Genomic DNA, 15,643 nt, shown 5'->3' with positions numbered 1-15,643 from the left:
TAGTTACCTATGCCTTGCTGTCAGTATTTACTACTGCATGGCAGAGTTGGCATTAACAGGGAGGAGATTCTGAGTGTAAAGAAGCCCAGGGAAGGCCTTCAGAAAGACCCAAGAGAAAGCTCAAACCAGCAGCAAGAGCCTCCCCTGACTCTCCGACTCTTTTACTGAAATTTTACATGGCACTGCCAAGGCTTTGAAAGTATTGATTTACTGAAGCATTTCACAATACTTCAAGGCCACTCACTCTGCAAGCCAGAAACACATAGTTAATCTGTAGTGGAGAAGATGAGAGAAAGCACAGCTCTAATGAAATAAAGCTCCAATTGCAAGATGCCAAGGAGTGCACCAAACAGCATACATCATCCCAAACCCTGCACCAATTTTCTGCTGCAACACAGCCCATTAATAGAACCATGGCAGTGTGTTTTGGTGCATTTCACTTCATTACAGGAGGACAAAGATGTCATAATCAAGAAGGATTTTGCTGTTCAACTTTATCAATCTCCATCTACTCTTAATGTTGCATTCAGATAAGAGCATAGGGGTATCTTTTAGACTTTGCTTTCCCATGCAGCTTTCAGATACTCAGAGACAACCTTTGGCTTTCCTCAGCCGTATTCCTGCAGCTCAGCTCTTCTGAGTGCAGCAGTGCTGGGCTGATCAGCATTTTGACATGCAGTGCAGCACAGCTCCCCTGCTGTACTGTGCTATCAGACGCTGCCTGGGCCACTACTTGTATTAGACCATAAAAGTAGTTCATAGACAGCAGGGTTTTCTTGCCTTGATTAAACTGCTTCCAAAGTCTCCTGGACAGGAGAAATATCCCTACTGCTATGGCTGGGCCTGTGTCACTCAGTAAGAAATCAACACAAGAGGGGACACTGGTGTAAGTGTTGGGCTGTGCTAAGCTCTGCCCAGACTAGGAAGCCTCCATGCAGTCAGAGGTTTCTCCTCATAAGAGATGTGCTACTTATATTCTACTCCTTTTGTGATTTATTTTTCTTAAATCTGAAACAATGCTGAATACTAATTAGTCAGGAAACTGATAACCAGCACAATTATATCCAATACTGATTTCAGAAGGTCAATGTGTAAGTCTTTATCAACCATTCAATATTTACTTCAGTTACCTTAACTATTAAACCCTAACCAAGTACATTTGGGGGATCTTTGGCAGCCCGATGATTACAGTGCTCTGTGTGCCAGTTATCTGTCTGTGTTTTACATCACAAGCCACGACGTGTCATTTCTCTGCCACTCAGCCCTGACAAGGCTGGAGAACACCAGCAGACAGCAGACAAAGCATTGCCACGGCACAGCCAGGTCTTCAGAGGTTCAGAGTTTCAGGAAGCACCCCAGAAGCTCTCACGGACAGCAGACACCTACTGCTTCTTTCTGAAGTATATTCACCTGTTAGGATACAGACCCCAAACCACTGGGACTCTGAATCACAAGGAAAGATGCTTACTCTTACCACCTAGCACAGACAGGAGGGAATCATTTCATCACTAAACTTCCTTTGTTCATTTTAGCAGACAGATTTTAGTCCATTTTCACCATTGATGCCTGCAACAATAGGAATCTGTAGTTACTGTAAGGTATTTTTTTTGGCTCGGACAGCAGATTAAAAGGCAGTCCTTTAGTTAAAGCACAAACACATCCTCGGGAGCCACAGAGGAAGTTGTCTACTACTGAGAGCTCTAAGTGAAACTGCCTCACTTCCTCTGTCCTCATGCACAAGAGGAAGTTAATACTCGCCTACGTTACAATGAAAAAAAAAAAAAACAAAAAAAAAAACCACCAACAAACATGTTTAGGCTACAAATTCAGATCTCAATTTCCCTCCTCATTTAGCTCAAGACCAAGCATGGGACTGAGGGCAGCTCGTCCCAGCGCAGGGATCCCTGGGGAAGCTGCCAGCACTTTTTCATCTGATGGCCAAGGTGATGAGAGCATCACTTTGTCAGAACAAAAGGCAGCAAGTAGGCACAGCTTGATTGATCGATCAGCTCGCTTCCAACTCACTTAGAGCATTTGGTGGGGATGAGCTCTCCCCATCCCCACCCCTGACTCCTTTCCCCTTGCCACGGCTGCTGCGGAGCACTCCCGTTGCAGTTGCACCCTGGCTGCTGAGGGATGCAGACCGCATCTTCGCTGCAGCAGTGCAGCATCACTGCCGGGGGACTCGCCCAGTCTCCGTGACAGAGGCTTACAGAGGGGCATTAAATCGTATTTTATCCCATGACTGCTTGGGGACAGCGGCAGCGAGGTAATTGCATTAGCTAGTAATGCCATTTACTCAAGCCTCGCAGCAAGCCAGCAGTGTTAAGGCACTTCTCTGCCCCACTCGAGCAGCACACCTGTGAGCCATGCACTGGGCATGATTTCTACGGCTTAAAAGCCACAGTTAAAAAAGGAAAGCAGACAAGCAATAGAAACAGGAGCTGTTAGGAGGCAGTATTACTCTAATGCTCTTTCACCTTGGAGTGTCTCAGCTTTATTTGATTATAAGCTCTTTAGGAGCCAAGCTCTCCAGGCAGGACACCAGAGCAGCGAGGTCTTTGGGAACATCACCTGCCCTCGCTGCAACAGGGCTCCTGGGAGCAGCACTAGAGCAGCCCTCCAGCCTCTGAGCACAGCTTTGATTAATATCAAATGTTTCCATCCAAACTTCTTCTTAAAGCAGAATTTGGGGATTTCTCTTTCTCAGGGACATCCAAGGCTTTAAGTCAGCACGTTTAATCCCACGCCAGCTCCAAGAGCAAGTGCAGCTCCAGGACTCATGAAGCAGGGAAGTCGCTGACCTGCCCCTGTAGCTGTAACAAACCTCTTTTCTCTTACTCTTTCCCACACCAGTTAGGGAACTGCTGTTATGATTTTTACCTTAAATCTGGTTTTCCAGAAGCCAGTTTGATTTTATTTTCTAATAAGAACCCCAGCTGCTACACAGCTGCTCTTTATTGCTTCACAGCAGCCATTAACTGCCTTTCTCAAAATCATAGGAGCTCGATGGTCCAGAACTTCTGAGCTTTCCTGAAGCTCAGCACCCCCAGCCCTAAGGGGGATAAGGCTGCACCAGGCTCTGCAGCAGCATGACCAAGCAGGGCTCCTGCCGTGGGAAGAGGAACTGAGGGAAGATAAAGCATCTCCAGAAATTACTCAATCATTTATAGCCATGTCAGTAGGTCACCAGCAGTAGGCATTTTTGCAGAAGTTAATCAATGGGGCAAATTTCAAGTCTATTTCCAGATGACAGCACCACAAGCTTGTTGTGCTGAAGGATGCCTTAGCTCTACACAGCAGCACCCACACCACGCTAGACCAGGTTTTCTTCTCTGCATCTTGAAACTGGCCAAAAGACAAAGTCCCAGTATATCGAACTCTCATTTTAAATTATTTTCCCCACTCCTAAATAAAAAGCCACTTTCAAATGCTATACCAAAACACAGCCTTTACCTACAGTGCATGGGTTTGACCTTCTCAACTGAATAAAACACTCCTTTCAGCTTAATGCTTCCTCCTCCACAACACCTCCTTCCCTACAGAACTTTTATTTGCTTGTACAACATCCGGCTCCTTAATACTCCATCCCTTGCTAACAACCTTTTATTTCTTTATTGGCATCACATGTCTCAGCTGTCACACAGGACCTACTTCCCTTCAAGGAGCATGCAGCTGAGCACATCTGAAAAGGCACTGACAAAAGCACACTTTTTCCGACAAAAGTACATTCTGAACCAAACCATCATCCTGATAAAATCTTCCTTGCCCCAAATTATGAGATGTTAGAGCTCCTTAATGAAACAGCTGAGGTATTTTTAACGTGGTCAAAAAACCTATTTTATCTTGCCCTCCAGCTCAGAAATAGCTGCACCGCTTTTTTTTTCAGACTAAAAAAAAAAAAAAAAAAAAAAAAAAGACTGTATAAAGCAGACCCCCCACATAAAATTTCAGCTTCAATACTTAAACTTTGGCATCGTGTAACTAGTTAGAGACAGGGTCTCTCAACAGAGGATGTTAAACAACTGTCACTACTCCCAGCTTCCAGCTCTATCTGTAATAATAACAGGCTCAAGTGACCAAGGCCTCAGCTGTTCATCCCATTCAGTGTGCCAGAAATATGCAGCAGGGAGATTTGCACTTCAATCATTTCTGCCAGAGTACGTAGCCACCCCTCTTTATTCTTCCAGGGCAGAAAGCAGACTGGAAAGGGGACTCCCATTTGCCTCTTCTCACCATCTGCTATACCCAGGCTCAGATTAGCTTCTGCAAGCTAAGCAAGCTTTGTCATCAGGCCCTCGATGGGTTAAACACACAGCTATGGGATGTAGCACTGATTCCCCTAAGCTTCTTGCTAAATGCTTCATGTAGTAACATTGCACAGAGTGGTAAGGGGAGATCTCTGGAGCTGGATTATTTTGTCTAGCTGGCTCTTTCAGATGAGTTATTTACCCCCTCACCAAGTTTAATTTGTGAAATTTCATCACTTGAGTTATGCCTGTGATCCACCCTCTGCTGGCTTTCAGAAATAGGGCCACTGCTAGACGCCTTCAGGCTCTACCCAGTGCAAAGCTGCATCAGTGACGTGGTGGGAATCATAAATACACAACGTGAAGCAGGGCAGGCTGCTGTCTCCCTCATCCACAATTTGGACCTGCATCTTGCAGACAAACCTAGGTGCTAACTGTCACTCCTACACCTTTGCAATACTATAAAGGGTCTTCATGGGATTGGGCACGCGTGCAGAAGGATGGACAAACCTCCAGAACAGGATGATAAAGAAGGCTATGGCACCAAGAAGTTATAATGTAAACATAATTCAGAGTTGTATCACAAATAGAAAGCAAGGTTTGTCTTATATGTAACACAACTGCCAGATTGTTGGCCTGAGCAGCAACATATTCAAGATCTGTTCTCAGTCCTGCCAACGTGACTCTGTTTCCCCACCTGTAAATTAGTTGTGGTAAAGGGTGTCTACTTCCATAAAATAATTTGAGACCTTTGAGTGAAAAAGGCAACAGGAAAATTTACATGCTTAAGTGGATCCAGCTAGGGAAATGATCCCTACGATGTTTTTCACCCGTGTGAATCTGAAGACAAGAGCTGAGCTCCCGTGAAAGCTTTGCATTGCACCAGGAAAGTTTATAAGAGCTCTCTGCTGTGTGCTCCATCGGTTGGGGCATATACACAGAATCATTAACCATCGAATCATTAGGGTTGGAAAATACCTCCAAGATCATCAAGTTTACAGAGTTTTGCTCCTCTCCTCCTTCCCAAAACCCGATGTGTCCAATAGCACTGCCACGCTGAGCTGCAATATGCCCCAGGAGGTCCACGACAGCCTTTGTTTGTTCAGAAAACACGGGACTGGAGGTGTGGGTGAACTTGTGGTCAGAAGGTGGGACACTGCAGTCACGAGCGTTTCAGGACACAAAGCAATGTAGTCTGTAGGTAAACATATGCCAGGCAGTGTGTCCAGGTGGCCAAGAAGGCCGATGGCATCCTGGTTGTGTCAGGAATAGTGCAGCCAGCAGGAGCAGGGAGGTGATCGCCCCCCTGTACTCTGATCTGGTGGGGCTGCACCTCGAGTGCTGGGTTCAGCTGTGGGCCTCTCACTACCAGAAGGACATCGAGGCCCTGGAGTGTGTCCAGAGAAGGGCCATGAAGCTGGAGAAGGGCCTGGGACACAAGTCCTGTGAGGGGCAGCTGAGGGAACTGGGGGGGGGTTGGTCTGGAGGGGGCTCAGGGGAGACCTCATTGCTCTCTGCAACTGCCTGAAAGGAAGCTGTGGGGAGCTCGGGGTCGGCCTCTTCTCACAGATAACCCATGATAAGACTAGAGGGTCCTCAAGTTGTGCCAGGGGAGGTTCAAGTTGGAAAATAGGAGACATTTCTTCTCAGAAAGAGCAGTCAGGCATCGGGACGGGTTGCCCAGGGAGGTGGTGGAGTCACTGAACCTGGCAGTGTTCAAGGAAAGGTTGGACGTAGTGCTTGGGGACATTGTTTAGCAGGTGACAGGGGTTGTAGGATGATGGTTGGACCAGATGATCTTGGAGGGCTTTTCCAACCTTAATAACTCTATAATTCCATCCTACAAAATCCAGATACATGTAAGTATGCATATGCATGTAACTAGAGCAGCCAGCACAACCAGAGAAAACAGAAGTTTTCCTTTGGTTCCTGACACTCCTAGTCTCAGAGTGCGTCAGGAACCTCTCCAGGGACCTCCTGCACCCCCAAATCCTCTCCAGGCCCCCAAAACCCTCCCAGCACCCCAACCCTTCTCGGCGCCACCATTTCCCTCCCTCCCTCGCGATACAACGCGGAGGGAGCGGCCGCCAACCACAAGCTCCGGGGGGCGGCTCCGAGGCGGGGCGCTGGGGGCTGTGCCGGGCCCGCCCGCAGCCGTTTTGCCGCCGCCGCCGCGCCCCGTTCGCTGCCCGGGGGGGGGCGGGAGGTGAGTGGGGGGCGGCCCCGGAGGGGGGGGTGGGCAGCAACAAGCGGCTTTTGCTGGGCTTACCCGGGCACCAGGGGGGGCTCGGTGTTGGGACCGGGTTGGATCCACCCTCCGGGACCGGAGGGAGCCCTCTATTGGTTAGGGGGGGGCTGCGAGCCTGGCTCAGACCCCCCCCCCCGGTGTCCCTCTCACCCCCTGTGTCACCCACCCAGAGCCGGGGTTGTGGATGTGGGGTGCCCCAAAAAGCACGGGGGTGGCAGCGGGGGGCGAGCCTGGGGCTGGCAGTGGGGTTGTAGGGTCGTTGGGGGGCTCAGGGTGTCTGCACCCCAAGGGGGGAGCACCCCAGTAAAGCCCCCAGCACTGCTGCCACTGCTGGGGTCACCAGTAAGGTGCCGAGGAGGTTCCCAGGTCTGGCCGTGCATCTCTTAATCGGGTTATTTTTTTATAAGGGGGGACGCAGCGGTACCAAAAATGAGAGATTTTCCTCTTTTTTGTGCATTGGGGGCTGAAAGTTGCTCCTGGCCAGCTGCAGGGGATGCCCTGGGTGATGCTCCCCCTGTGTCTTATAGGGACAGGGCCCAGGGGTCTCCTCCCTGAAAGCTGATGGAGTTCTCTGTGGTTGGGAAACCTGTAAAGAATAATCCTTTTTAATAGGAATCCTGGCGATTAGGGGCTACGAGGGCAGCAAACAAACAGCCCTGGGTTTGCTGCGCTTCTCCTGGGCGCTCTGTTTTGCAACTGGGAGCGTTGTGAAACCAGTTTCAAGTTGGCTTGGAAATGCATGTGACTGTAGCTGGATTTGCCAGCGAGCCGCTTGGCTAATTCACTCATTTCCTTGGCTAGGTGGAAAAGAACGGCCTGCCCAAATCCTGCCCTGCCTTGGGAGGCTCCTGCTCTCGGCCGGGGTCTCTGCAGCATCTCGGCACCTGCAGCCCCCCGTGCCCAGCAGGCAGCGTGCCCAACCTGGGTTCCTGGAGCAAAGGTTGCTTAAGCAAGTGTAAATATTACCTTATTGTGCTGAGAAACTTGGTCATCTGCACCGTAGTGCCATAGTGGGGGAAAGAAAACCAAACCTGTGCTTGAGATGATAATTATTTCTAGTGCAGGGAGCCCTGCTTCTGCTCCTGTGCAATCGCCAGCACTGTTTGGTAAGTGGGTGCACGGAGGTTAAATAAAGCAAGGAGGCAGGGCTGGGCAGAGATGAGTGTTAGATTGACAAGCTACGATGTGGAGCTTTGCAGAGGAAGGAGTGGATCCTGGATTCTCACGAGAGGGTGATGTGCCCTGTGGGATCACCCAGGCCCTCTCACCAGCACAGGGTGAGCTGCAGGTGTGCTCAGCTGTTGTGGCATCATCCCTATCCCCGTGCAGGAAAAAGCAGGGAGCACCAGTGCAAAGCGACCTTTGAGAGCAGCAGCATGTGAGTGCCATCCTGCTGCCCTACGGGGGCTCATTAAACCCACCCCCTGCTCACCGGGTCGAGGCTGTAGGCTTGGGAAGCTGGGGACTGCGGTCGGGGCTGCTGCCAGGGACATGCATCAGGGTCTTGGTGGCCAAACTCCAGCACGGAGCTGCGCTGAGGTGCGTGGCAGAGGAGTCAGGAGTTGCCACAAAGCTCCCACCTTTTGCCTGCTCACAAACAGCAGCCAGAACTTTTAGCACAGGCAGCACGGATAGGCCGACAGCTGGGATGTTGCTGGCACAGGCAGTCGTATTTTCTCTGCTGTAATTTGGTCTTTACTCTCATTTACAGAAAGGGAGCAACCTGCCTTATCTTGGTTGCAAAATCTGGCTCACCTGACCATCGATCAGTGACTCTGCAGTGCACTCAGTCACAGGAGAAGAGAGATCTGAACCCACGGGGCTGTGAAGAAGACAAGTTTGCAGCTACTTTTGCCTCTGCAGCCTTTGTAAAGCTCCTGTGTTACTCAGGTGAGTGCTGGGGAGAGCAACATAAGAGTTGTTATGACCGGTTCAAGCTGCAGGTAGGGATAAATGTTCAGGATTTCCTTGGTTTAAGTTATCTTCATCCTTTAACTGGTTTAGATTCAGTGTTGATGATGGACTAGTGCCTTTTTGGGAGCTTTCCAGTGGGAGAAGCAGTCAGAGCACCCTTTCTCCGTTCAGGAGATTCTGGATTATTTTTTGTGATCTACAATCTTTGCCCTGTTTCTAGATATAAGAACCAGGTGTGTTATTACTCTTCAGATTAGAGAAACAAGGCTAAATAAGAACAAGGAGAGGGTCTTTTTGGCCAGGGAGACCAGCTGGTGCTGGCTGCAGCAGGGAGCGGGTGCCCTCATGCTCTCCTCGGCAGAGCACAAGCCCTGCATTGTCTCCTGGCCGCATACAAAACCATCGTGAGACAGCATCTCGACTGGCTCACTTCTAGACTTGATTTTAAGGACTAAACTTCTCCTTCCTCTGTGTTGTTTTATCAGGCCGTTTTGTCTCCCGGTAGCTTGTTAGAACCTAATTCAGCTGTGTTCATGGGAGGGGTGGTGCGCACCAGTCATTAGAGCACAGTGCATTGAAGAAGAGCCTGTGAGCTGAAACTGCCAGTGGTCGTGCTTGTCTCTGAGCTGCTGTGACAATATTGACATGAAGCAGTGCCAAGACAGCATAATACCACTTGAGCAAAGTCCCAAACGGGAGGTTGCTGAAAGCAGCAGCCTGAATTTGCCAGCACGTGTTTGATTGTAGCCAGCTCTGAAATTTGCATTAAAATGGATTTCGGTTTCACAATCTAAAGACATTGACATCCCCTCATTAACTCAGCCCTGGGAGCAATTCCTGTGCTACTGAAAGACCTTAGCACGAGCTGTCTTCCAGTTCCTGGTTCGCACAAGGCAGCTGCAGTCTTCTCCAGAGCTCTCGTGCCTACCATGATTCAAATCATGGAGGGGAGAGGGATCGTGGTTGGGTGGAGGATCCAGGCAGAAATCTCAGTTTTGAGCCATGGGAGAGCAGGCACCTTGCGCTGTGTTTTGCAGCGTTATAACATGGATTGACAGATTTTCTTTCTTAATTCTGCCCTCTGTAGCGTTACTGGGTGAGCCTCATCTCTCCCAAGATGCTGAGAAGAGTCCTGTGTACCATGTTTTTCATGGGAGCCTTACCATCGCCAGCTGAAATGTCCCAGGGCCACATCTCCGTGGTCTTGCTGGGAGCCACGGGTGATCTGGCCAAGAAGTATTTGTGGCAGGGCCTCTTCCAGCTCTACATGGACCAAGTGAGCAGTGGCCACAGCTTCACTTTCCACGGGGCTGCGCTGACAGCTCTGGAACCGGGGCAGAAGCTGATGTTTGACGTGCTGAAGAAGCTGGCCTGTCCCCCGGATGAGGCTCCAGACAGATGTGCTGTGCTGAAGGACCAGTTCTTGAAGCTGAGCCAGTACCACCAGCTGAAGACCGCCGAGAACTACACTGTGCTCAACAGGGAGATCAAGGTGCTGCTTCACCAGGAGGGCCTGAAGGAGGCTGGAAGAATCTTCTACTTCTCGGTACCTCCGTTTGCCTACACAGAGATCGCCCGGCACATCAACAGCAGCTGCAGACCCCCTCCGGGCGCCTGGCTGCGTGTGGTGCTGGAGAAACCTTTTGGCCACGACCTGGAGTCGGCCCAGCAGCTGGCTGCAGAGCTGACGAGCTTCTTCAGGGAAGAGGAGATGTACCGGGTGGACCACTACTTGGGCAAGCAGGTAAGCAGCTCGCAGTGCTCAGCCTCCTGCCAGGCTGAGGGACTCGGTGGCTGGGAGAGCGCTGGGTGTCAGCCCTGCATCTGATGGGGGTGTTCCCAAATTCAGGCAGTGCTCCTGGTTGTGTCCCAAGCCTCCGTTTGCTTACAGGGCCTCGTGCTGTTCATGCCCTGTGCTCTGCTGCTGTCCGTCCTCTTGCAGAGCAGGGGAGATGTGCAGCTGCTGACAAGGTTCTCCTCTCTTGAGGGAAGCCAGAGTGTAGGGATGAGTGGTGTGCGTGCACGAGGGAGAGGTGCAGATTGATCTGGTCTTCTTGCCAAGGTCAGGGCTCTGATTTCGCTGAGTAAGCAACGCCCTTTCCCTCTCTCCGTTCTCCCCTCTCATCACACGCAGGCCTTTCTGCTAGCAGTGGCTTCTGGAAGCGGTTTTCAATGTGATACGATACAGAGCTGATGAGAAGTGAGATTTGTGGGATGCTGGGGAGAAGGATTCCTCCTGTCCTGCACTGCAGGCAGGGTGTGGGGCCTGGCTGCTGCAGGGGCAGCTCGGGACATGCAGCAGCTGCATTGTCCCAGAGGGAGTGCATTCAAGGACGTGCCATCCTTGCCTTAGGGGAACGTAATGCCACATTTTGAGAGCAACCTGTTCCAGCCGTGGCACCGTGGCCAGGTTTTACTCAGAAAGGTGCATGTCCAGCTGTAAGGAGAGCATCTCTGCCAAGGGGTGGGGGGATTTCTTCCTTGTCTTTTTCCCCTCCCCGAAAACAGATGGCTTTAGAAGTGTAAGCATCTGATCTGATCTGTTTAAGTACTTCAGAGCTGCACATTAATCCCAGGACAGTCTGACTCAGACCTGTGTCTTTTGAGGGTTATAAACTGAGAGCCTTGTAGTTTGCATTTCAGCCTTTTTCACGTGAAACCTCAAAGTGCTTCAGCAAGGCCTTTAACGTATAGTCAGTGGAGACTCCACTGTGTATCATAACGGGCTCCTGCAGATTTTTTTTCTTCTTTCACCCACTCTGCTCTCTGCTACATGGCATGCCTGCTAGCACTCCAGTGTGGCCACTCACTGGCCACATCCCAGTGCTGGATGGGGAAGTGAGGAGAAGGTACTGTGGAAATATGGTGAGTTTTTGTTGGATCTTTTGATCTTTCCCTTCACAGGCAGTAGCCCATATCCTGCCTTTTCGAGACCAGAACCAGGAGTTTTTGGATCCCATCTGGAACCGACATCATGTGGAAAGAGTGGAGATTGTCCTGAAGGAGATTGTGGATGCCAAAGGTTGGTGAAGCAAGCGTACAGAACTGGGGAGAATAGGTGAGAGGGAGAACTGGCAGGCTTACAAATTACAAGAAAGTGGTCCTTGAGCTGGTGTGGAAACAAAAAAATGCAGGTGGATGGTATGCTGCTCCCTGGAAATGGAGAGGGACTGTCTTACACTTCCCTTGTGTGTGTGTTGGCCACTTTCATTCCCTTCCTCTCAGCACTAAGAGCCTTGCAGAGAGAAAAATCCAAGCCCAGAGTTGCTAGCATGGGTCTCCTGCTGAAGGGCACGGCTGCAATCTCTCCCTGCAATGCTGCAGCATCCGCTCTGCAGTGCTCAGCATAAAGCACTTGGGCTGGACTGCCACCCGCAGCAGTTCTTGGGATGTCAGGCGCCCTCAGTTCTGCAACATCAGGGCTGCTTCTCCACTCCCTTACCCTCCTCTTCTCCCTCCCTCCCACTCCCGCCTCCAGCCACCACAAACTCAATTAATGCAGTTTTACCAAGCTTTGTGTAACCCTTGGTTTGGCAGCCTGGACCTGATTTTGGGAGAGGGAGACACTGCAGAGAGGTCTGGGGGGAACGGTGCCGTCTGTGCGTGGTCCCAGCTGCTCCCTGTGCCCTCCCCTTTCCGAACAACTTTGTCATTTTTTATTTGACATCTTCCTTCCCCTGTGCGGCTTCAGCTGCAGCCTGGCTCCCAGCAAGTCTGCAGCATTGATTACACTAATGAATGTGCCTTTGGATTAGAGCAAAGGAGATAAATGTATCAATCAATCGGGGAAGCCTACAGCCGTGATGTAGTCTGCAGTGTGCAGCCTGCTGCTGCTGGACTACGGAAAGGCATCTCTGAGTCACTTTCTTAATAAGTGGATTGTCCACCTCCCACACACACACACCCCTGTGTGAGAAGTCAGGCAGGCAGAGCAGCAGGGCTTTGTGCACAAAATTTTGTCTTTCAAGGGCATGGCCCAGCCAGAGCCTCTCAATGACAGAAAACTGGGGGGGAAAGTTTTCTCTCCCCTCCTTCTGGAGGGAGGGGAGAGGCTTGATAGCTTCACAGTAACTGTTGGGCCAAGAGAAGAGAAGAGCAGTGCAAACCAATTTGGTCTTCTCCTCGGCACACACATGACACAAGCAGAGGGCAGGGCTGCAAGGACACCACATCACTTTATCAGTCTCTTCCCTCCTCTTGGTCCGCAGGCCGCACCAGCTTCTACGAGCAGTACGGAGTCATCCGGGATGTGCTGCAGAACCACCTCACCGAGGCCCTGATGTTCCTGACCATGGAGCTCCCGGCCAACCTGAGTAGGACCGAAGAAGTCTTGCAGTGCAAGCTGCAGGCCCTCCGGTCCTTGCGGGGCCTGGAGAAGCACAGTGCTGTGTTGGGTCAGTATCAGGCGTACGCCAGCCACGTGCAGGAGGAACTGAAGAAGGGACAGGACTACGTCAGCACGACACCAACCTTCGCAGGTGAGATTTTGGGTCTGGGCCCTGGTGAGGGGGAGTAGTCTACAGCCAAGGAGAGCAGGAGATGGGAGTCCTCACTCTGTGATGCTGGACCTCACTGCTGGCACAGGGATGTCTCCAGGCATCCATCAGCACGGTGGCCGGGAGCTGTTACAAAATAATGCTGGTGTCTGGTAATTAGTGATCCTACAGATGGAAAGCATTGCATAAGAGTTAAGCCCCATTATTCTGTGCACTATTTTCAGGAGTGGCCTGTAAACTCCTTCACCTTTTCATAAAGTTGAGTTGCTCTCTGTATCTGGAGGATAAAGCATGGGGAGTTCTCTGTGGTTGATAGATGACAAGGCAATCTCTGGTCCTGCTGTGTTTTCTGAACATCAAAGGTTTTGTCTGAATGATATTCATGCTTGGAAACTGGTTTCTTGCGAGATGAAAGGCGGTTAAGCAAGTAGGATACCTGGGAGGAAGCACAGCGGGGTAGCTAAAGAGCAGTTAGTCCTGTGCTGCCATGAAAGAGCAAAATGTGGAGCAAGAGACACAGCAAATGCCAAGATTTCTAAAGAAGGAGAGTGATGGCTAGGTGACAGCTCCCCTCAAATCTGCTTGCTGTTCAGGCTCCAGGCTGAATTTGGTGGCCAAGATCACTTTGTCGTTTCAGGTGTGCTCGTTCAGAGTGACAGCCTGCGTTGGGAAGGGGTCCCTTTCCTCCTCACTTCTGGGAAAGCCCTGGATGAACGGGTAGGTTACGTCCGTGTTCTCTTCAAGAACCGGGCCTACTGCACGCAGAGCGAGACGCTGCGGGACGCAGGGCACAGCCAGTGTAAAGCCAAGCAGATCATCTTCTACATTGGACATGGCGCACTCAACACCCCTGCAGTGCTTGTGAGCAGGAACCTTTTCAGGCCTGTCATGCCAAAAAGCAGTTGGAGAGAAGTTGTAGGTCAGCCAGAGCTGCATGTTTTTGGACAACCGCTGTCTGATTACTACGTGTACAGCCCTGTGAAGGAGAGAGATGCGTATTCTGTCCTTATTTCCAACATATACCACGGCAGGAAGGACTTCTTCATCACCACCGAGAACTTGCTGGCCTCCTGGGCCTTCTGGACACCGCTGCTGAACAGCATTTCTCGCCAGCCCCCGCGCCTCTACCCTGGTGGGGTGGAGAACCAGAACCTCTTGGACTTTGAAATGGTGAGCGGGGAGCTGGCGTTCACGGCGGCAGAGCCGGTGGAACTGCTGCACCCCGACAGGTCGATGCCAAGTGATTTCAAGACAATCCAGTCCAAATTTCGGCAAAGCCCCTTGGTCTCAATGTGGTCCGAGGACCTGATTTCCCAGCTGGCTTCTGATGTTGAGAAGGCAGCAAACAGGGCTGTGGCAGGCTCTGGGCAGTTCCACCTGGCTTTGTCTGGTGGCTCAAGCCCCGTGGCCCTATTCCAGCGGCTGGCAAGGCACCATTATGCCTTCCCTTGGAGGCACACCCACATCTGGCTGGTGGATGAGCGCTGCGTCCCGCTCACTGACCCGGAGTCCAACTTCTTCAGCCTGCACAGCCACCTCCTGCAGAGCATCAGGGTGCCTTACTTCAACGTCCACCCCATGCCCGTGCACCTGAACCAGCGGCTCTGCGTGGAAGAGGATGGAGGCACGGAGCTTTATGCCAAGGAGATCGCGGCCCTGGTGGCCAATTCCAGCTTTGACCTGGTGCTGCTGGGGCTGGGCACTGACGGGCACACCGCCTCGCTCTTCCCCGACTCTGAAAACGGCCTGGAAGGCACTCGGGCTGTGGTGCTGACAGAAAGCCCTGTCAAACCTCACCAAAGGATGAGCTTCAGCCTGTCCCTCATCAACAAAGCCAGGCAGGTGTTCGTGCTGGTTATGGGGAAGGGCAAGCACGATATCACCACCCAGATCAGCAGGGTGGGCCGGCAGCCAAGGAAGTGGCCTATCTCGGGTGTCAGCCCCAGCTCTGGCCAGCTGGTGTGGTATGTGGATTATGAAGCTCTGCTTGGGTGATGTCCTCTGTGTCCCTCCTCCCTCGTCTGCCTGGATTTTCCTACGCAACGTCCATGTTTTCCTGTTGCCAGCAGCAGCTTCATCTCTGACGGGCTCCTCTAACCTTCTGGGAAATCGGTGGCCTGTGGTGCCTCTGACATTTGAGCTCAGCTCAGTGTGCAGAGCTAAGCAGGAGTCCAGGCAGCATTGCTGGCTCTGCCAGACTCAGACTGTGACTTTGGACACGTTACCTCACCTTGAAGTGCCTCAGTTTCCCCTCTCAGGACTTTATTAACGTTGAACTACCTCGCAGGCACAACGGGAGACTCGTTATATTAAGTACCTGCCAATTCTTTTTTTGTTGTTGGTTTTTGATTCTCAGGTTCGAAGACAGTAACGACATCTCCGTCCTCTGCCCAGCTCTGCCTGGGACAGTCCTGGCCTCAGCAAAATGAGTCTCATGTGCACGTGGGTCTGCAGTCTTGTCCATGCAGCCCGTCGTGGTGTCCGCCAGCCACTGGCCTTGGCTGGGCTCTCTTGGAGCTTCTGTGGCTTGTGGCCCCTAAATGCTGACACCGATTTGTGAGCTCGCTGTAGTCCTGGGTCTTCACCAATTGCCAAGCAGCAGGGTTTGAGCCTACACACAGTAATTTGCTGCTTTCCTTAAGTGGATAGCTGGTATCGTGGGGGATGGAGAAGGAAACCACACTGCTTCTTAGGCTGTTAGAATAATGGGGGCAGGCTGAGGAACATGGCAGTTC

At 51.4% G+C, this 15,643-nt stretch overlaps 1 protein-coding gene across 1 annotated transcript; it reads left to right on the top strand.

The window, feature by feature from the left end:
* The first annotated feature begins 8,252 nt into the window (after nucleotides 1–8,252).
* H6PD (hexose-6-phosphate dehydrogenase/glucose 1-dehydrogenase) lies at nucleotides 8,253–15,143 on the top strand. Its single transcript, XM_084300022.1, has 5 exons — nucleotides 8,253–8,388; nucleotides 9,500–10,156; nucleotides 11,317–11,434; nucleotides 12,621–12,890; nucleotides 13,546–15,143. The coding sequence occupies exons 2-5, from the start codon at nucleotides 9,530–9,532 to the stop codon at nucleotides 14,901–14,903; spliced, it is 2,373 nt and encodes a 790-aa protein (XP_084156148.1). The 5' UTR covers nucleotides 8,253–8,388; nucleotides 9,500–9,529; the 3' UTR covers nucleotides 14,904–15,143.
* The last annotated feature ends 500 nt before the right edge of the window (nucleotides 15,144–15,643 follow it).

The sequence above is a fragment of the Netta rufina genome (assembly GCF_964035555.1).
Source record: "Netta rufina genome assembly, chromosome: 22".
NCBI classification, from domain to species: Eukaryota; Metazoa; Chordata; class Aves; order Anseriformes; family Anatidae; genus Netta; species Netta rufina.
Note: the sequence above shows the minus strand (reverse complement) of the source record. Positions and strands in the feature narration are given on the sequence as shown.

Excerpts from the sequence above, each read along its gene's own strand:
- H6PD (XM_084300022.1), top strand. The coding sequence starts at position 9,530 with ATGCTGAGAAGAGTCCTGTGTACCATGTTTTTCATGGGAGCCTTACCA. Across the intron at positions 10,157-11,316 it reads ACCACTACTTGGGCAAGCAG|GCAGTAGCCCATATCCTGCC; the intron begins GTAAGCAGCTCG and ends TTCCCTTCACAG. Across the intron at positions 12,891-13,545 it reads CACGACACCAACCTTCGCAG|GTGTGCTCGTTCAGAGTGAC; the intron begins GTGAGATTTTGG and ends TTGTCGTTTCAG.